Source organism: Amaranthus tricolor, chromosome 13 (genome assembly GCF_026212465.1).
Source record: "Amaranthus tricolor cultivar Red isolate AtriRed21 chromosome 13, ASM2621246v1, whole genome shotgun sequence".
NCBI classification, from domain to species: Eukaryota; Viridiplantae; Streptophyta; class Magnoliopsida; order Caryophyllales; family Amaranthaceae; genus Amaranthus; species Amaranthus tricolor.
Genome location: NC_080059.1, coordinates 16,495,178 through 16,517,652, shown reverse-complemented (window position 1 = coordinate 16,517,652; position 22,475 = coordinate 16,495,178). Strand labels below are relative to the sequence as shown.

Here is a 22,475-nt window from a genome sequence, read left to right as displayed (position 1 = left end):
TTTGGTTATCCTTCATCCATGGGTGACAACTGCCCACTACTCCCATGATCTTCAACCTCCTCTCTGAAGTAACTTCCTTATTCACCATTATAAATAAGGACAACCATCAGAGAGGGGGAATCATCTGAAAATAATCCTCTTAAGTATCCTTACTCCACTTCATTAGCCTACCCAAATTCCAACAATATCAACCCCGACATCTTCCTGCATTCAATTTATAGTCATCTATTCAATAATCCCATATCAACGTTCTAACTTGAGCGTCGGAGGGGTTTCCCGGGAGATCACCCCCCAGACAAGGCTAACTTGTTGTTTTGCAGGAATTCAAGCCGCTTCCTTCCATGAATCGCCGCTTCTGATAACACTTCCACTTACAATATTTCAAGTGTTTTCCACTTCCTCGTTTCATAACCGAAACAGTTTGGCGCCGTCTGTGGGGACTTGAATAAAAAGTCATGGCTCCCAAAAGAAAACCAACTCAAACCGCCACCGTGCACAGCGCAGATACAGACACTTCCGCAGGTCACGCTAATAATCAAGCTGTGACTCGTCGTGATCTGGACATGCTAGCACGAAACCTTACTGTCGCTTTTTCTGAACAACTCCGCGCCGTCATGAATAACGATCCCACTCAACAGCGCGTGTTGGAAGACATGGCGGACCAAATAAAAAATTTGCAGGAATGAATCGAACCCCCTCAAGAGATACCAAAGTCTCACGAATCTCAAGATGGGAACTCGAGGATTTCCCACTCCAGCAGGCGCAACAAGAAGAGGCGGGAGAGATCCAGGACCCGCCCGAGTCTTAGCAGGATTGATCACCGAGATGATGAATCTATGACCACCTCTCGAGATGCCCATACCTACCTGGAAAGCAAAAAGCAAAAGGCATCCGAAAGCGTCCAATCGCTAGTGGATAAGAGGAGGGAAGAGAGAAAAAAGGCACAACTCGCGGGATCTAGCCGTCCCCTCAGTCCCGTCACCATGCCGCGGATAGAGGACGGCAGGAGTAGCCTTCACGAAGATCTCACACCTATAATCTCTCCATTGGCTCCGGAGATATTGAGTACCCCCAATCCTGGGAAAATAAAGATCCCAAACATGACGGCCTTCGATGGAACGTCCTGCCCAGAGGAACACCTAATGGCCTACAAAAACCTGATGTTGCTGTATAACACTAACCCATCATTGTGGTGCAAGTTCTTTCCAACTACCCTTACAGGGGTAACTCTGACGTGGTATACCTCCCTTCCAGGGGGAAGTATCCACAACTTTGCCCAACTGGAAGGCAAATACCTGGGTCATTTTATAGCATCCAGAAGACAGGAAAAATCAAACTTCCATTTACTCAGCATCACACAATTGGAAGGAGAATCCATATCATCCTACTTGAAAAAGTTCTATGAGGCGGTACTGGAAGTAACTGATTTGGAAGAGTCGGTTGCATTAAACGCCCTGCTCAATAGAATAAAGGCTCAACGGCTGAAGTTCCAGCTGGTCGAGAGCCAAGTAAAGACATACGCGGAGGCCATGAAGCAATGCCAAAGCTATGTCACAGCTTCCGAAATATGCCAGGCACATGATCCTAAGAAACGAAGGTCGGATAAGAAGGATCTCACTGCCAATCATTCCTCAAGAAGCAGAGAGGAACATTCGTCAAGGAGGGAAAGAAACTACTTGCCACGTCGTCTGGAACCTCCGTCAGATATGGGGCCCCCACGATCTAGACACGTATATGTCACTGAAAGGGAGCCCAGGACGCGGAATCTGTTAGATGGAGGCAACGATCCGCTGTTCAACCGGAACAGGAAGGACATATTCTTCGCCATCAGGGATCAATTGCCAACTCCACCTCCTACTGCCACCCCCTCTGATAGACGCAATTATAATCTGTGGTGTGATTACCACAAAGAGCACGGCCACACTTTGGCCCAATGCCGCGAACTCGAACGTATCCTACATCAATTAGCCAATGAGGGGAAGTTGTCCAAGGTCATCAACCGGAAGGACCATAATGCTGGAAGAGAAGCAGAAAGGAGGTCGTGGAATCAAAGACGCAGATCCCCAAAAAGGGATGAGGCTAGGTGCGAAAGTTCCAACACTCAAGGAACTATCAACATGATTTTCGGAGGATACACTGAAGAATATTCTACCATCCGCGCCGAAAGAAATAGTGTCCACACTCTGCTAAAAGGGCCCTCAAAAGCCTCGTCTAGTGGACCGATCATGAGGTTCGATGCCACGACCTCCCAAACGCTGCAACAACCTCATAGTGACCCTCTGGTGGTCACCCTCAAAATTGGGCAAATGAAAGTCAAGAGGGTACTCGTAGATACCGGGAGCACGGCTGATCTCATAACAATGGAGTGCCTGAGAAAAAATGAAGTTCGAAGAAAAGTACTTCCAACCCCTTGACAAACCGCTGATCGGGTTTGGGGGAAGTCAGGTCATTCCACTAGGCACGATCATTCTCCCCGTGCGGGTGGGAGAAAGAAGTGAAAGCAGAACCGTGCCCATACGATTCACGGTGGTGGACCTCACCTTTCCCTACAACGCTATCATGGGGCTTCCGCTCATCAACAAAATCAAGGCCGCAATCTTCCCTCATCAACTCTTGCTACAACTCGAGCGGGACGATGGACAAGTGGGTATCCTCAAAGGGGATCAGGTGACGGCACGCCAATGCCTCATTAACACCTTAAAACGAGGAGCTTCCATAGCCCCCTCCAAAAGGGAAAGGGAAGAAGAGTCCCCTACTGTCATGAGCGTGTATCTAGAAAACCCTAACACGCACGAAAGGCCTCGCCCCGTAGAACGATATGAAGAGGTGGACATATTCGAAGGAAAACGCATCAAAATAGGGAAAGACCTCCCTGGCCTGGTCAAACAAGATATCATGGCCACCCTCACTGAGTTCCGCGATGTCTTTGCTTTATCCACGGAAGAAATGCCTGGCATCCCTACGAGTGTCATGTGCCTCAAACTTGATATAAAACCAGGCTACAAACCCGTGAAGCAAAAGCTGCAACATCAAGGAAGGGAGCGGATAGAAGCCGCCCCAGAAGAAGTGGAGAAATTGCTTAGAGCTGGATTCATCAAAGAATGCAAATACTCCGATTGGCTCTCAAACGTCGTCCTCGTGAAAAAATCAAATGGCAAGTGGAGGATGTGTGTTGACTTCACAGATCTGAACAAAGCCTGCCCCAAGGACGATTATCCTCTTCCCAAAATAGATCGTTTGGTAGATTCCACGGCAGGCCACGCTCTACTGAGTTTCATGGATGCTAACGCCGGCTACCATCAGATTCCCTTGGCCACAGAAGACCGGCCACATACGGCCTTCATTACGAATGTCGGGGTATACTGCTACAAAGTTATGCCCTTCGGGCTAAAAAATGCTGGAGCTAGTTACCAGAGAATGGTCAATAAGGTCTTCCAATCTCAGATGGGCCGAAACTTGGAGGTATACGTGGACGATATGATCACAAAAATCAAGCAGGCGTCCCAACATGCCGCGGACTTACGCGAGACGTTCAACACCCTCCGAAAACATCAAATGAGACTCAACCCTGAAAAGTGCGTGTTCGGAGTCACCGGTGGGAAATGCCTTGGTTTCCTTGTTGACGAAAGAGGAATAGAAGCCAACCTTGACAAGATACAGGCAATCCAGGACATGAAGTCCCCGGGATCCGTAAAAGAAGTTCAAAACTAACAGGATGCATAGCTGCCTTGGGAAAGTTTCTATCAAAGTCCGCGGACAGATGTTCGCCCTTCTTCAAAACTCTCAAACAAAACAAGTTCGAACGGACAAGAGAAGCCGAGGAATCCTTCCAGCAGTTGAAAGAGCACTTATCATCTTTGCCGAAACTGGTTTCGCCATTCAGCGGGGAAAAGCTGGTCTTATACGTCTCGATCTCCGAATACTCCCTGTCGAGAGTACTGATCGCCGAAAGAGAAAAGAATCAATTCCCCGTATACTATGTGAGTCACGCCTTTTGAGGATCTGAGGGAAACTACAGCGAAGTAGAAAAGGTCTTATTTGCAATCGTGATGGCGATCAGGAAACTGAAACCATACTTCCAATCCCACCAGATCATCGTCAGATCCAGCCAACCTGTGAAAAAGATTCTGGAAGGAAAAAACAAATCAAGCCGTGTCACTGATTGGGCTAATCAACTTGTATATTTCGGCATCGAATACGAACCACGAACAGCGATCAAAGCACAAGCCTTGGCTGACTTCATTGCCGAAAGCACTATCCCCCAACAGCCTGAACCTAATCAAGAATGGAAGTTGTATGTAGATGGATCCTCGACACAATCAGCAAGCGGAGCTGGGCTGCTGATCATGTCTTCTGCCGGGGTCCGTATGGAAAGAGCGGTCAAATTCGAGTTCGCGGCCTCTAACAATGAAGCAGAATACGAAGCCCTACTCATGGGGCTCAAAATCTACTATGAGGCAGGGACTAAAATATTATCCACTTTCTCTGATTCCCAACTAATAGTCGGACAAGTGAATGGGGAATTCGAAGCCAAAGATGACAGTATGAAGATGTACTTACAAGAAGTAAGAGAATTTGTCAAGAAATTCGACAAATTCACATTGATCCACATTCCAAGATCTCAAAACGCACAGGCCGATTCCTTGGCAAAACTCGCCAGCTCAGCTGAAACATCCGCGGCTCACGATATTATCTGTGAAGTTCTTCCAAACCCCAGTATCAACCTCATGGTTAACACCATTGATAGATTAGAAATGTGGACGGACCCATACATCAAATTTTTGCAAAATCAGACGCTCCCCCAGGACAAGAATCAGGCCAAAGTGCTTCAAAAGAAGGCCAGATGGTTCGAGCTCCACGAAGGCACGCTCTATAAAAAATCATATACCCATCCCCTTTTAAAATGTGTTTCTCCTGAAGAAAGAAACTACATCCTTTGCGAAATACATGAAGGCGGATGCAGCATACATCAAGGAGTACGAACTGTCATTGGCAAAGTCCTCATAAGCGGATATTATTGGCCCTCTCTCAGGAAAGACGCGAAAGCCTTGGTCAAGCGATGTCCCGAATGCCAATACCACTCAAAGATAAAAAGGAAACCCTCTAACTACCTGTCCGTCATGCAAGCCGTCTTGCCGTTCGATAAATGGGGTATGGATAGCCATGGCCATGGGGCGGGTTACCCGGAACCGAACCGGTCCCGAACCGCTTGGAACCGGAACCGTTTGCGACAGGTTCCGAACCGCCCCGAACCGCGAAACCGTGAAACCGCCGGAAGAAAACTTCATGAACTGGACTTAAAAATCGCGGTTTGGAACCGGAACCGGTCCGGGTGAACCGGTCCAACGGTTCCACGGAACCGGAACCGGGACCAGTCTGGTTGAACCGGTCCAGCGGTTCCATGGAACCGAAACCGAGACCGGTCCGGGTGAACCGGCCCAACGGTTCCATGGAACCGTGAAAAGATCCGTTGGAAACTAGCCGTTTATAGCCGTTGGAATTTTTCTATAAATACCCACCACTTTCAATCATTTTCATTCACAACTCATCTCTTCTCCTACTCTCTCTACTTAATTCTTTAATTACGCAATTATTCTCTTAATTACATAATTAGTATTTTAATTATTTCTTAATTTAGTTAATTACATAATTAGTCTATTAATTAATTATTTATTTCTTAATTCTATTATTATTTCAATATTATCAATTATGTCTTCATTTTTGAAAAAAGCCTCAAAAAAAGTTACTAAAGTGGCAAAATCATTGGGAGGTTCCAGCTCCTCCAAAAGAAAGGCCACTTTCACTATGTCGATATCAACAACACCTTCCATTAGTAATTATAATTATGAATCAAATTATGCAGAAGGGTACGACCCAGAATTACAAAATTATGCAGAAGAAGTGGAAAGAGAAATACAAGAAGAAGAACAAGAAGAGGAACCAACGACCCCTATTGGGATACATATATCTCGACAGTCATCAACAAGATCACATGAAGAACAAGGAGAACAACAACAACAAAGACAAGCTCGTGGTAAACGAGTCAATTTCCAAACTATCGGTTAGTTTTATAATTTTATTCTTCAAATTAATTAAATTTTAAATTAATTATTTATTTAATTATAGTTTTATAATTTTAAATTATTTATTTAGATGAAGATGAACCAGTAAGACAACCTTTTCCGGCAATGCCACCTTCTAGTGGTAGAGCTGTTTCACATGTGTGGTCGTATTTCACAAAAGAACCAACCGAGAATCCAGATATTTTCTTATGCACTTGTCAAATTTGTGAAAGTCAAGGAGTAAAGCCCTTAGTTTCATACAGTTTCGCCAGAGGTAAATACTTTTAAAGTTTTTTATACATACATTATATATTCATATTTTATAAAAATTTATTTATTGTGTTTTGTGAATACGTGTTAGGTGGTGGTACGGGATCTTTTAACAAACATTTGGCAAAGAAGCATGGAATCACAAAAGAAACTCATGCAGCAAGCGGCAGCGGGACCACAAGTGGAAGCCGACAGACACAGTGGGACATTCTCAGCACAGGTATGCCTTTTAGATATAATCGTAATGATATGATTGATGAATTTTCTAGGTATGTAATTTGTGATGAATTGCCTTTTAACCACGGTGAAAGTAGGGCACACGAGCGTTTCACTAGAAAAACTTTGCAACCACAATATAGAGCAATCCCTAGGAGCACTCTTAAAAGACGCACAATTAAATTATATGAATCAATGCGCTATGAATTAGTTGAAATGTTTAAATCTTTTAATGGTAGGGTTAGCATAACAACTGACATTTGGTCTGCTCCCCCACATTTAGAATCTTATATGTGTGTAACAGCACATTGGATAGATCAAAATTGGATTATTCAAAAAAGAATAATTGCTTTTGAGACAATACCAGAAAGACATACCGGTGAAAACATAAAATATAGATTAGTAGAGATATGTAGAGAATGGAACTTATTAGATAAGATATTTTGTTGTTCAACTGATAATGCAACCGCGAACATTAAATGTATAGAACTTTTGTATAACGAACCTGCTTTTAGTTTTATCCTTGGGGGTAGCTTATTACACATACGTTGTTGTGCGCATATAGTTAACTTATCTTGCCAAGCAGGTATAAAAGAATTAAGCGATTTATTAGAACCAATTAGAGATATAGTGAAGTGGCTTAGGATTGGAAAGATAAAGAGACGATATAAACAATTATGTGACCAATATCAACTTAAAAAAGTGTATTGGTCATTAGATACTCTTACACGTTGGGGCTCAACCAACGGTTTATTAAGAAAGGCGATTGCTTATCGTCCAGTTATAACACAACTGTATAGTGAGTGTACAGATAGCTATATAGCTGATGACACTTGAGAATTAGCTATAGGTGTACATAATATATTAGAAGCGTATGACCACGCAACTAAGATTTTTTCATATGTTTATGAACCGAACGTTCACTTAGTAATAAGTGAGTGTATTACTATTTTTCATCATCTCCTTAAACATACGCATGATGATACTAACCCATATTTGAAGCCGATTCTTGCAGATATGATGGAAAAATGGAAGGCATATTTTACCGATTTTCCTTATATTTATGGAATTGCAACCATCTTAGACCCATGTTTTAAAACTGAGGTCCTTACTAAAGTAATAGGATTTTACTACCAATCGTTAGATCGCCCGCCTACTAATGTACATAATTATGTAGAAACATGTAAAAAATATTAGCAGAACTCTATGATTATTACGCTAGTGTATATAACCCAAAACGCGATACGTCTAGGCGTGCTAGCGTTTCGGCACGTCCCTCTTATTATAATTCGGTAATAGCTAATATAATGAGTCAAGATGATAGTTTTGTAGGATCATCTTCTTCTTCCTCCACCTCATATTTAGAATTAGATAGTTATCTTAAACACCACTTTGAAATAGACCAAGGTAGCTATAACATTTTAGAATGGTGGAAAGAAAAATCTGTAAAATTTCCCATTTTATCGAGAATTGCAAAGGATATCCTTGCAATTCCCGCGTCAAAAATTGCGTCAGAGTCTGCTTTTAGTGCAGGTAGAAGAGTTTTGGACGAAAAGAGATCTCGTCTTGCTCCACATAGTATTCAAATATGTGTTTGCAAGAAAGATTGGGATCAAGCGGAGATTCGAACACAAGGACTAAGGAATGATGATGATCAAGACGACGATGATGATCCATGGATGATGATGGATACATCTGCATCATCGTCAGGAGGGGAGTCAGCGGAAGCATCTAACCCACCAGATGATGATGGCGAAGACGAATAGGATCAATCAGACAACGATAAATCAACATTCAACAACTATAAATAAAAGATATGACAAAGAACTACGTGGGCTTTGATTCCTTCGGGATACGTAGGCAGCTTAGTATTCCTTTGGGTACTAGGTTCAAGTCCATTTTCTCCCTCTTTTTTTATTAATCATCTTTATCGACATTATCATTGATTCGTTTTTTATTAATTTATTTTTTCATTCTTTTTAGTATATATTTTAATAACGATGACAACTTGACAAGCAATGAATTTCGCTAATAATCAAGTAATCATCAAAGGTACGTCCGCAATATTATAGTATTTTTATTATATAAATATTTAAAGAAAAAATAAAAATGGAACCGATGGTCCGACCCGCCCGTCCCGTGAGTTGGAACTGCCGGAACCGCCTCATGAACCGCCAAGGAACCGTTTGGAACCGCCCGGAACCGGAACCGGTCGCGACAGGTTCCAAATGAAACCGGAACCGGGTGGAACCGGAACCGGATGGAACCGGAACGGAACCGGACCAACCCGGACTGTGGCCATGCCTAGGTATGGATCTCCTAAGCCCCTTCCCACCTGCAAAGGGGAACCACAAATTCATTATAGTAGCCATTGATTATTTCACCAAGTACGTGGAAGCAGAGCCCCTCAGCTCCATCACGGACAAACAAGTCTGTCAATTCATATAGCGAAATATCATCACAAGATACGGCATTCCTCGTGTGATCATTACCGACAATGGAAGACAATTTGTCAGCAAGAACACAATACAATACTATGACAGATTTGGCATTCAAATCCGATTCAGTACCGTATCTCGGCCACAAACAAATGGGCAAGTTGAATCAACAAACAAGAAGATCCTAAACGGCATCAAAAAGAAAATAGAGGGGGTTAAAGGTACTTGGGACGAAGAACTACTCGGTATCCTATGGGCAAGCCGAACAACCGTCAAAGAAGCAACAGGGCATACCCCATTCTCTCTGGTATATGGGTCTGAAGCCGTGCTTCCAGTAAAGATAGGCATACCCTCCACAAGGATTACCTACTACTCACACGACGAAAATGAACAAGGGAAAAGGGAGAACTTAGATCTGCTTCCAGAAACACGGGGGAATGCATTGTTAAGATTCGTGGCCCAAAAACAGAAGATGATTCGCAGCTTCAACCGACTCGTCAAAACTAAACACGTTCAAATTGGCGACTTCGTCCTATGTAAAGTGGAGGCCACGGGGAAAATCGTAGATGGGAAAATCGTAGATAAAGGGAAAATCGGAGCCAACTAGGATGGCCCGTTCAAAATCGTCCGTGTCATCAAACCTGGAACATTCGAACTGGAAGACATGAAAGGAAAGAAGTTACCCCGCCCATGGAATGGAGATCACTTAAAAAAGTACTTCATTTAATGAGATTCGCAAGAGGCCCGTCAATGATCATTAATTTCATTAGAATCAGTAGTTTCATCCCGCAGCATATCAGTAGTTGCGTTGTCATTACATTTATCAATATATCAGAAATTTCATTTCATTTTTCAGAATTATCCGGCTCCGACAAGTATTCAGTTATATTCTACTTCCTCTAAGTAATATTACAAACCTTATTAAATTCAGTTATGTCGATAAGTCGGACCCCCTGATAGGGGTCCCATATTCAAATTTTATTCTAACTCACCACGAATCAGTGACATCCACAAGTCGGACCCAAAAAGAGGAGTCAAATATCAGAAATTATTCCAAGTAAAAATCCCTGGCATTCATGTAACATCGATAAGTCGGACCCCTAAACGGGGGTCCAAAAAACAAAATTAATTTAAGTTAAAAACAATGTTCTCTGGTATTCAGGTAAGTATCAGTAACATCCATAAGTCGGACCCATAGAATAGGGTCCCAAAATCACATTTATTCAAGTAAAATTTTGCTTGATGTCTCCTGTTCGCGAAGTCGATAAGTCGGACCCTTAGAATGGGGTCCTAAGTTCAGAATTAGTTTAAGTAAATCTTCAAAGTCACCCGGCCGTGACATCGATAAGTCGGACCCTTAGAATGGGATCCCAAGATCGAAATTATCAAAATTATTCTAAGTAAATTTCACCCGGCCGTGACATCGATGAGTTAGAATGGGGTCCCAAGATCGGCATTGTTCTAAGTAAAAAGTGACCAAATCAATCCCAGCTTGTTAGTCGAAAGGAGCCGCGGCCTGTGAAATAGAACTGGAAATACTCCAAATACAGCGCAACACATTGAAATCAGGAATAATCATTGATCATACGAATTGTTGAAATACACAGAGATGGTCGAATGCAACAAGAGGGGGAGTGAATTGTTGTGTATCAAGCTTTACTACGTTTTTACTCTAATTTGCGGAATTTTAACAAACAAAATAGAGCTTAAACTCTAAATGCAAAAGATAAAAGGAGACAAAGATTTTACGTGGAAACCTTCTTGGCCTAATAAGAAGGAAAACCACGACCCCCCGGGATTTCAAAATTCTCACTATGTTTTAGGCAATCAAATACAATTACATAAAACAGTTTGCTTCACTTGAAGCTTCTCTTCTCTAGGCCTAATTCTCTTTCTCTACTTTCTCTTTCTCTTTTACTTCTTACGCTTCTCTTCTCTATTCCCTTAGATTTCTCATAAGTCTAATTACAACAAATCACTCAATAACCCTTACAAGGCACATTCTCAAGAGAATAAAAATTAAAATAATTACTTAAGAAAAATATAATAAATTAATTGGCATTTAAAAACAGAAAATATTTTTTTTAAATGATCTCCCTTTAATGGACACACTTGGATCCCCACGGTTTGAGCAAAGTTCCTCCTATTTATAGTGGGAACAGCCAGCAGTTACCTTAGACACACCTCCCACTATCCTCCACGTTCTCAAAAGAAAAAGATAGTGGAATTGCCAAGAAATAAATGTCTGGCTGTTATTTGCTCAAAGAGGAAAACGGTTCCTCATGCTAAAAATAGCATAGGAATTAAAAACACAAGATCCTAAATAATATGAGATCTCATCTAAAGAAAGAATAAGTCTTTAGGCTATTTTTAGATAATCTAAAAATAGTTTAGCCAATTAACTTACTAATTAATTAAAGCAACTAATTTAAGTTTTAACCGTTTACATCAACTAAAAACAGAATAATAAAATAATTGCAATTTTCCAGTCAATGTTTTTCTCCAGACCTACTACGTAGGAACAGCGTACTGTCTCCAGCTTCAACTTCTGTTAGATTGTTCATTTTGGGAACAGTAGACTGTACATCTACTTTCAAAATTATAACACTTATCTAACTTCTTGGATTTTTAAGACATGTACAACCTCCACGAATCAAGTCCTAGGCTTCATCAACGACTTCAACAAAATCTGATATATACCTACAAAACAATCTCTAAAATATGTTTGTTTACTTTAAAAGTGAAGTCATCATCAAAACCTTAAGAGCCAACAAATTCCCCCTTTTGATGATGACAAACTTTATAAACAAACTTAAGTATACTAGAGTAAAACAAATTTCTTAGAGCATACTAGAGATTAAAGCAACTCTAAATAACTTAGTAAATCAGCTTGTTACAATATAATTTACCAAGCATACATAAACCAACTTACTCTATAAAAAAACATAATATCAAATATGTTTCAAAAATTTCAAAAATAATTAAACTAAAATAAAATAGACTAAAACATAAATTATTAACTATTTTCAAGAGAAACAAAGAAACAACTTTAAAACAATTAATCAAAACAATTAACAAAATATCCATAAAAACTTAATATCAATACAGATGATCAGATTCTAAGCTATCATAAACACAGCACATTAACTTCCATAAAAAGAAATATAAATCAATCAAGATATGTACTGTGTATTCACAGCTCTTCTTAAGTTTGTGCATTCTCTTCCCCCTTTTGTCATCAATCAAAAAGAATTTGGGGTTATCAAACCTTAGCACAAACCATATAGATTTGTCAGTGATGAAAGCAAGAAACAATAATGAAAGTAAGCACCATAAAAAGCAATCAAATCTGCATAATGTTAGTCATCACAGACCAGAAATAAAAACAAAAGAGAGTAATGTAGTAGTTGTTCAAATACAAACTTGTACCCCAGATGGTACAAAGACAAAAGTGAAATTGTTTAATTAATGTTACAGCCAAAAAATCATTAAAAACATAGGAAGAGGAATCAGAGAGCAGTCTCTTCTTCATCTATGTATTCGGTCTGCACTTCAACAGTATCCAACTTTACACCAAGACGGTTCTCCATCAGGGTAAGTTGATCAAAGATTGAAGCAAGTGAGACTCGAATTTCATCTTGAAAATCAGTGAATTGAGACTGTAGGTCAAGGAGCTTGGAGAGAATGAAATTTGAAGAAGCTGCAGGAACAGAATCAGGGTTAGCACAACCATTACCTGGTGAAGACTGAGATGGTGGTGGTGTAAAGTGAATAGGTGATTGAGGTGGTGATGGATTGTGATGTGGTGGTGATGTGGTTGGCTTGGGAGAGGAAGGTTTATCGGATGTAGACTCAGGCATGGTCTCAAATGTGGTATCATCAACCAATGTAGCCTTACGTTTCGAGGCTAACCTCCTACTCTTCCTCTGAATAGATTTAGCCTTACTCCTCATTCCTATCACAGTCTCTTCATCACTTGAATCATTACAGAGATTGTGATAAGCATCTTCTCCTAAGACTCCCTCCTGTTCTGCTTCCCCCTTACTAGCTTCTCCATCCTGTTCCCCTTTTTCTTCTGTTTCAATATTGTCAGTGGGAACAGGTCCTTGCTCCTTTTCCTCTTTTTCTTCTTGTTCTTCCTCCCTCAATTTTTCTTCTTCTTTTTCAACCTCTTCCACTTCAGACCCAACTTCAATCACTTCTTCTAAATCATGTATTAACATCCCTTCATCATTTAATTTTAAGTGCAAATTTTGTAAACACTTTGCACCTATCTTCATGTTGGGTCCCATTGGGAACTCCAACCCTTCCAAAGGGACATCAAATTTTCTGAAAATCCAGGTCAACAACCCTCCATAACCAACAAAGTTTTTCTTCTCAATACAATCAGAAATATGAGATATCATCAAAGATGGAAAATTTATCTTTATGTGATTAGCCATGCAGTAAATCAATGTAGCATCACGTAAACTTACTTCACTCCTTTTGGAGTTTCTTGGCAAAATAAATCTACGTGCAATATTGTACAGTAATTTATGCAGAGGATTCAAAATGTTATGGCTTATTTTCCCTTTTCTTTGCTCAATCCCTAAAAATTTTAAAATCGTTTTTTCATTTATCCCAGAAAATACTATTTTTGAACCAACGTAGTAAGTATCAAACCCAACATTAGCAACATTAAACCATTCCCCCAGCAATGCACTATTAAATTCTATTTTGATGTTCTTGACAGTACTAGAGCACATCCCACAATCATTTGATAAATTTGAAATAAATTCTCGCATTAGATTTGGAAAAATGGAATTGCAACTAAAATTTGACATCAAAACTTCCCATTCTTGATGTTGCAAAATGTCATGCAGTTGAGGAAAATGGGTAGAGTCATACCAGTATTTGTCGAGTCCGAAACCAACAGACATTTCCTTTGAGATTTCTTTAGCACTATTAGGGTCACTATGCTTCGAACGTTTGACTACTTTGGAAGATGAACCACCTTTTGGTAATGAAATCTTGCGTTTGGTACTGGTAGGTTCAGTAGTGTGTTTGGGTGATTCTTTTGTGGTTTCTGTAGTTGTGGGTGGTGCAGCATCCAGTAATGGTGGAGGATGAACCACTCTTAGAGGTTGTGGCTGGGTATGTGTACGGGATTTAGGGGTTTTCTTGCCTGATTTTGAAGGTCTTGGGGTTTTCATTTTGAACTTTTGAAAAGGTTGAGAGAAAAGAAGGAGAACGGTTTCTTGAAGAAGAATTGAGAAAGCGTGAGTAGTGTGATGTAAGAGAAGGGTTTAATGACGGTTACCTTAAGTCCCATCTCATCAATGCCATCATCATTACTTGTGATTTGGAAGGATTATTTGAAGAAATGAAAACCATTTCCCATATTTTTTATTGATTTATGTTGACTATATATAAAAAATGAAGAACAAAATTATGAAATATTAAATTATAAAAAGAATGAATTATGATATTATAAAATATTATATGAAGAGAATAACGAACATACTGCTTTGGTCTGATCAAATTAACAACATACAAACGAGAAGACATTCATAGTACAAACTTTATTAAGTGTTTACCTGATCCATTCAATAATTGATTCTCAATCAAGATATTGAGGTTGATTCCTGACCTTTTTCATTTTCATGATGCTTCATTGGGAATTTTATGCAACCAACTTTATTGGAGCTTGATCATACCAAGTTCCAATCTCATCTTTTCACATTGTTCCCTTGGAAGTGGTTCGGTCAGAATATCTGTAACTTGTTCATTTCTATTAACATGCTTTAATATAATATTTTTGTTTTCTACATTATCCTTAAGAAAATGATGTCTAATATGTATGTGTTTAGCTCGTGAGTGATGCACTAGATCTTTAGATATACATATGGCACTGGTATTATAACAATAAATAGGAATGCATTCAATTTTAATACCAAAATCTCTTAGTTGCTATTTTATTCAAAGCATTTGGGAACAGCAAGCTGCTGCTGCTACGTATTCAGCTCGGCTGTGGATAATGCAACCGTGTTTTGTTTCTTGGAACTCCATGAAACTAAACATGAGCCAAGAAATTGTACCATACCTGACGTGCTTTTTCTATTAACTAGATCACCTACATAATCTGCATCACTAAAACCTTTCAAATCATAGACATCACTTTTAGGATAAAATACGGACAAGTCGTCTGTTCCCTTCAAATATCTTAAAATTCGTTTTACTGCTGTGAGATGTGATTCTTTGGGGTTGGACTGAAATCTAGCACATAAACCAACACTAAATGAAATATCGGGTCTACTTGCAGTTAGATATAATAAGGAACCTATCATGCCTCGATACATTGTTTGATCTACGTTAGTTCCTTTTAGGTCTTCATCTAATCTAACATTTGTAGCCATGGGTGTATGGTTGGTTTTAGCGTTGTTTAGCCCATACTTCTTAAGAAGTTATTTTATGTATTTTTGTTGATGAATAAAAATACCATTTTCAGTTTGTTTAATTTGCAAACCAAGAAAGAAATTTAATTCTCCCATCATGCTCATTTCAAATTCTGTGCCCATAAGGTTGGCAAATTCTTTACATAAAAAATCATTGGTCGCACCGAAAATAATATCATCAACATAAACTTGAACAACTAAAATATCATAACCTTTATTCTTAAAGAATAAGGTTTTGTCAATTTTTCCTCTTACAAAGTTATTTTGAATCAAAAACTTTGATAGTCTTTCATACCACTGCCTAGGAGCTTGCTTCAAGCCATATAAAGCTTTATCAAGCTTGTAGACATGATCAGGACAAGAGGTATTCTCAAAACCTGGGGGTTGTTCAACAAAAACTTCTTCATCAAGAAAACCATTTAAGAAAGCACATTTCACATCCATTTCATATAACTTAAAGTTCATAAATGCAGCAAAAGAAATTAAAATTCTAATAGCCTCTAACCTTGCTACCGGACCAAATGTCTCAGTGTAATCAATATCTTCTTGTTGATTGTACCCATTGACCACGAGTCTTGCTTTGTTTCTTACAATTATTCCATGCTCATCTAGCTTATTCCGAAATACCCATTTTAAACCGATTACCTTTTTGCCTTTTGGTTTGGGTTCTAAGTGCCATACTTTGTTTCTTTCAAATTCATTTAATTCATCTTGCATGGCTACTATCCATTCGGAATCCTTTAGAGCTTCTTCGTGATTTCTGGGTTCAAGTGATGATAGGAACGCAAAATGTGCACAAAAGTTTCTCAGTTGGGATCTAGTTTGTGTTCCCTTATTCATATCACTTATAATTAGATCAAGAGGATGATAACTTTGATATTTCCAAGGTTTTGGCACAAATTCTCTTGAGGGAACAGTAGCATGTTCTGATTCGACATCTTGATTGTCATTTTGTTCAGCTACTGGATCATTTTGTTCATCTGCGGGAACAGCTGGATTGGGAACAGTCTGCTGGTCCTGTTGTGCTGGCAGTTCCTGGACTTGGTCAGTTTCTTCTTCGTCTTCTTGTATTGGCTATTCACCTGCTGTTCCTTGATCTTGCACCTTTATTTCTTCATCATCTTCTAAATTTGCAAGACCTATTTTGACATTGTTTATTTTCTGTTCACTTGTTGAAAATTTAGTTTCATCAAAGATTATGTGAACGGATTCCTCCACGCACATTGTTCTCTTATTATAAACTCTGTAAGCTTTGCTATGTGATGAATAACCGAGAAATACTACTTCATCACTTCTTTCATCAAATTTACCTATATTTCGTTTTCCATTCACATGAACAAAACATTTGCATCCAAACACACGAAAATAGGAAATATTTGGTTTAACACCTTTAAGCAATTCATAGGGTGTTTTAGAAGTGATTGGTCTTATTAATACACGATTCAAAATATAACATGCAGTATTGACGGCCTCGGCCAAAAAATTTCTAGGTTAACCACTAGCAATCAACTTAGTCCTAGCCATTTCTTCTAGGGTTCTATTTTTCCTTTCTACCACTCCATTTTGTTGTGGTGTTCTAGGAGCGGAAAAATTGTGATTTATACCATGTTCATTACAATAATTCATAAAGTTTGAATTTTCAAATTCTTTGCCATGATCTGATCTTATGTGAACAATTAGATTATCGGTAGATTTTTGTATTTTGTTAGCAAAAGAAACAAACTCATCAAAAGCTTCATCTTTGCTTACTAAAAATAGGGTCCAAGTAAATCTACTGTAGTCATCAACTATGACAAACACATATCTTTTGCCACTACGGCTTTGTGTTCTCATAGGTCCACATAGATCCATATGAATTAATTCTAATGGTCTAGAAGTAGTCACCAGATACTTTGATTTAAAGGATGACCGCACTTGTTTTCCTTTAGCACAAGGATCACAAATTTCATTTTTGAGGAATTTTATTGCTGGTAATCCTCTTACTAGGTCTTTTGATCTTAAAGTGTTAATCAATGAATAGCTAGCATGACCTAGACGCTTGTGCCAAAGCAGTGGGTCTTCTTCTATAACGCTTAAACACGTTAGACTGGTTTTGGGAACAGTGTCCAGGTCCACAACATAAGTGTTCCCTTTTCTGATTTCCTCAAGCACAGGGTCTCCTATGTTGTTCCTAGAATTTATGCATCGTTCAGAAGTAAACTTAACAGAGTTACCTTTGTCACAAAATTGAGAAATACTTAAAAGATTGTGTTTTAAATTCTCGACTAAAAATACATTGTCAATGGCATGGGAACTTGACCTTCCAACCTTTCTTTTGGCGATTATCTCACCCTTCATATTATCACCGAAGGTTACAGTTCCCCCATCATATGCTTCAAGTGAGAGAAATTTAGATTTGTCACCCGTCATGTGCTTGGAACACCCACTGTCGAGATACCATGAGTTGTTCCCCCTCACTTGAACCTGCACAGCAAATTAAGAGTTAGGTTTAGGAACCCAGTTATCCTTGGGTTCCTTGTCGATTATACATGAATCATATTTCTTGATCCATAACTGTTCGACATGAATTTTATTTGCTATGTGGTGCTGTTCCCTTTTTATACAATGATATTTTAGGTGTCCAATTTTACCACAAAAGGAACAGATTGTATTACTAGGGAGATCAACATAGACCTTTTTCTTTTTATCATTTTTAACATAACCTGGACCTTCTTTACTCTTTGGTTTAGCATTTAGAATCCATTTGGGAACTTCATTGATTTTCCCTTTTCCTTTTAAATTAAGTTGATCTTTTAGATACTTATTTTCTCTTTTACATGATTCTAATTTTAATTTCATTTCTTGAAATTCTGTGCTAAACACATGAGTGGATATATCATTTTCATCCCATTTTAATTCTAGCAATTTGTTTTGATTCTTTTCAATGTTAAGAATGATGAATTCCAGCTTTATTTTCTCCAATTGCTCTTTTAAAATGATATTCTTATCTAACAAATAAAAAAATCTACTTTGCACATCGATCCTAAAAGTATTTAAGTATGAGATGTGATCTTTACTTAACTTAAGGTCTTTATCAATTTGGAGACACTTAGCTATTTTTTCTTCCAACTTCTCTTGTGTTTCCAAAAATAACTTAATTAATTTATCCTTACTTAAACTGAATAGATGTTTAGGAGAAGAACTAGAAGACATTACCTCTCTTTCCTTAGTCTCTTCATGAGATGCCATGAGACACAGATTTGCAGTTTCTTCCTCTACTGGAACTTCAGTTTCAGCTTCGCTTTCAGTGTCACCCCAAGCTGCGATCATTGCTTTACGAAAATCTGTTCTGAAGTTTCCCTTTTTTGGCATTCTTCCAGCTTCCCTTGTCTTCCCTTTGCCCTTCTCATTCTTCCATAGAGGGCAATCCTTGATGAAGTGATCAGTACTTCCACATTTGTGGCATTCAAAATTTGTCTTCATGTTAGCAGTTCCTCTTTCCTTATTATTTCTTTGGTTTCTATATCTGCTGTTCCTGAAGAATTTTTTGAATTTACGTGCCAACATAGCAGCTTCCTCTTCACTAGCTTCTGATTCTTCACTATCATCAGCTGCTAGAGCCAGTCCTTTGTTTCGGGAACTGTCCGCTGTTCCCAAATGCAGTTCGTGTGTCATGAGTGAACCAGCCAGCTCTTCCAAATTGAACTTGGTGAAATCTTTGGACTCCTGGATGGCTGTGACCTTAGCTCTCCAGCGCTCATTTTGTGGAAGACTTCTCAATATTTTCCTGACTTGTTCATCAACGGGAATGATCTTACCAAGAGAGACTAATTCGTTCGTGATATTTGTGAACCTGGTGAACATCTCTTGAATGTTCTCCCTAGGTTCCATGACGAACCTTTCATATCTGGACATCAGTAGATCAATCTTGGAGCGCTTCACTTCACTGGTGCCTTCATGGGTAACTTCCAGCAGGTCTCAAATCTGCTTTGCCGTTTTACAACCCATGATACGTATATGTTCATTTGGCTCGAGACCACAGTGAAGTAGCTTGATCGCAAGAGCGTTCATCTCCATCTTTTGAAAGTCTTCCTTTTCATACTCAGTGATTGGTTTTGGAATTGATTCATTATTGGAGTTGATGGTCGTCACTTCAAAGTCTCCTATTTCAATTACTCTCCATACTTGGTAATTTTCGGCCTTTATGAAAATTTCCATCCTATTTTCCCAGTGGGTATAGAATTTCCCATCGAACATGGGTGGCCTTTACGTAGAGTACCCTTCTTCCATGCGTTCGTTCATCTTCAATATTTTGCCAGGGAACAGGATACTGCTCTCAGGATTTCCTGATTAAATGAGGAACATGGCTCTAATACCAATTGTTGAAATACAGAGAGATGGTCGAATGCAACAAGAGGGGGGGTGAATTGTTGTGTATCAAGCTTCACTACGTTTTTACTCTAATTTGCGGAATTTTAACAAACAAAATAAAGCTTAAACTTGAAATGCAAAAGATAAAAGGAGACAAAGATTTTACGTGGAAACCTTCTTGGCCTAATAAGAAGGAAAACCACGACCCCCTGGGATTTCAAAATGCTCACTTTGTTTTAGGCAATCAAATACAATTACATAAAACAGTTTGCTTCACTTGAAGCTTCTCTACTCTAGGCCTAATTCTCTTTCTCTACTTTCTCATTCTCTTTCTCTTCTTACGCTTCTCTTCTCTATTCCCTTACACTTCTCATAAGTCTAATTACAACAAATCACTCAATAACCCTTACAAGGGCAATTCTCAAGAGGATAAAAATTAAAATAATTACTTAAGAAAAATATAATAAATTAATTGGCATTTAAAAACAGAAAATATTTTTCTTAAATGATCTCCCTTTAATGGACACACTTGGATCCCCACGGTTTGAGCAAATTTCCTCCTATTTATAGTGGGAAAACCTAGCAGTTACCTTAGACACACCTCCCACTATTCTCTACGTTCTCAAAAGAAAAAGATAGTGGAATTGCCAAGAAATAAATGTCCGGTTGTTCTTTGATCAAAGAGGATAACGGTTCCTCATGCTAAAAATAGCATAGGAATTAAAAACATAAGATCCTAAATAATAGGAGATCTCATCTAAAAAAAGAATAAGTCTTTAGGCTATTTTTAGATAATCTAAAAATAGTTTAGCCAATTAACTTACTAATTAATTTAAGCAACTAATTTAAGTTTTAACCGTTTACATCAACTAAAAACAGAATAATAAAATAACTGCAATTTTCCAGTCGATGATTTTCACCAGACCTGCTACGTAGGAACAGCGTACTGTCTCCAGCTTCAACTTCTGTTAGATTGTTCATTTTGGGAACAGTAGACTGTACATCTACTTTCAACATTATAACACTTATCTAACTTCTTGGAATTTTAAAACATGTACAACCTCCACGAATCAAGTCCTAGGCTTCATCAACGACTTCAACAAAATCGGATATATACCTACAAAACAATCTCTAAAATATATTTGTTTACTTTAAAAGTGAAGTCATCATCAAAACCTTAAGAGCCAACACGAATAAATCGGCACAAAAATATGATTCTATTTAAAAAAATTATAAAAGTTGATTACAAATGTCAAGTTTACATTATAAAATCAGATATCATCCAAGAAGGCGTCTACATCTCCCTCCGGATCTTGAGGTGATGGTTGAGGGGACCCGGCTACTCCCTCGCCAAGGCTCGGAGTGAAGCTTATAAATTCTTCAATATCGAACGGCTCCACTCCAATCTCGGATAATTCCCTAGATAAGCCTTGGAGGTTTTTGCCCTCGTCAATCAGCAGGTTGGACAAATCTAGACACAAACTCTCCAGCTTAGAGAGCGTCAAGTTCTCGGGGACGTCCAAGGCCGAGGGAGGAGAGAGAGAGAGAGTTTGTCCAAATCAAGGCATAATGCCTCCTTTTCAGCCGCAAGGTCCACTCTCTCCGACCACTCACTCGCCTCCTCCACTTCCCAATGGGGGTCCACCAGCACCGCTGACTCCCGCTCCAAACTCGGAGCTAGGTTAGCCAAAGCTTCGTCCCCTTTTTGATTTGCCTTCTGAAGGAGAGAATCGAAGTCGACGCCTAACTCCACGGCAGCCAGACGGAATCTTTCGTCACTTATCATGGTACCGGTGCCCACCATCTCCGCGGTCAGCGCCCCCAAGAAACACGACGCCTCCGGCTCATCCGAGGTCAACCAATCCCTTGTTATCCGCGACTTCCTACCCAAGCAAAGCTTGTATATTCTCGTCGCGGATAACAAGGATTGGAATTTATCCGAATCATCCGAAACCTGACGCAGAAGTGACTGATTTTGTCGAACCAGCTTGGCATGAATATCCATCAGGTGCCCGATTTCGTGGCCGAGGGTGGCCGACATGTTTGAAGCCGCGTCTAAATTACCCACGATCCCCTCCACCTGCTTCCTGGACTTCTCTCGCCATTGTTCTGTGCTAACTAAGCGCTCTCTTAGTTCGACGCACTTAGGTAGCTTTTCTCCTAAGACCGGCAGCTCCTCAAGATCCTCCCTCAGCCTCTTCAACTCCTCCTCCTGCTCGTTGCAATGAGAGGTGAGTTGCCGCCAGGGTTTCTCTATCCGCAGCACTCTGACGGCTGAGGTTCAATTCGAACGATAACCTCAAGTATGTCTGCCCAAAAAGGAATCAAGTAAATAGATTATCCGGCCGTCTTATTCAACAGAGTATGGAAAATATAATGTCATACCTCAGCCACCGAGGCCTGAAGTTGGCGAACCATGTCGATAAGAGGCAGGGACTCTAGATGATCGACGTCCTTCCGGCTGATCAGATGGGATGTCGCCCTATCAAAGCGGGTGATCATGTTCTTATGACCCAATTCATTGAAGAGGGTATCGTGCTGGAAGGGTAAGACCTCCCTACGGCGATACACCTCCTCTATCCGCGGCTCTGGGGCCGCAGACGATTCCTCGACCTTCTCCTTGCCTTTATTGGAGATGGGAGCCTCGGCCGGGGGAATCGACGCCTCCCCTTCTACCGACCTTGCTTGTAGAGGTACGGCGGTGT

The 22,475-nt window shown here is 39.6% G+C and overlaps 2 protein-coding genes across 2 annotated transcripts; both read left to right on the top strand.

Moving 5' to 3' along the window:
* Nucleotides 1-983: 983 nt before the first annotated feature.
* LOC130798869 (uncharacterized) lies at nucleotides 984-2,414 on the top strand. The gene has a single exon (XM_057661967.1). It carries the CDS (start codon nucleotides 984-986, stop codon nucleotides 2,412-2,414), a length of 1,431 nt encoding a protein of 476 aa, XP_057517950.1.
* Nucleotides 2,415-4,049: 1,635 nt separating this feature from the next.
* Nucleotides 4,050-9,593, top strand: LOC130798868 (uncharacterized). Its single transcript, XM_057661965.1, has 2 exons — nucleotides 4,050-5,137; nucleotides 9,014-9,593. Exons 1-2 carry the CDS (start codon nucleotides 4,050-4,052, stop codon nucleotides 9,591-9,593), a joined length of 1,668 nt encoding a protein of 555 aa, XP_057517948.1.
* Nucleotides 9,594-22,475: the final 12,882 nt, after the last annotated feature.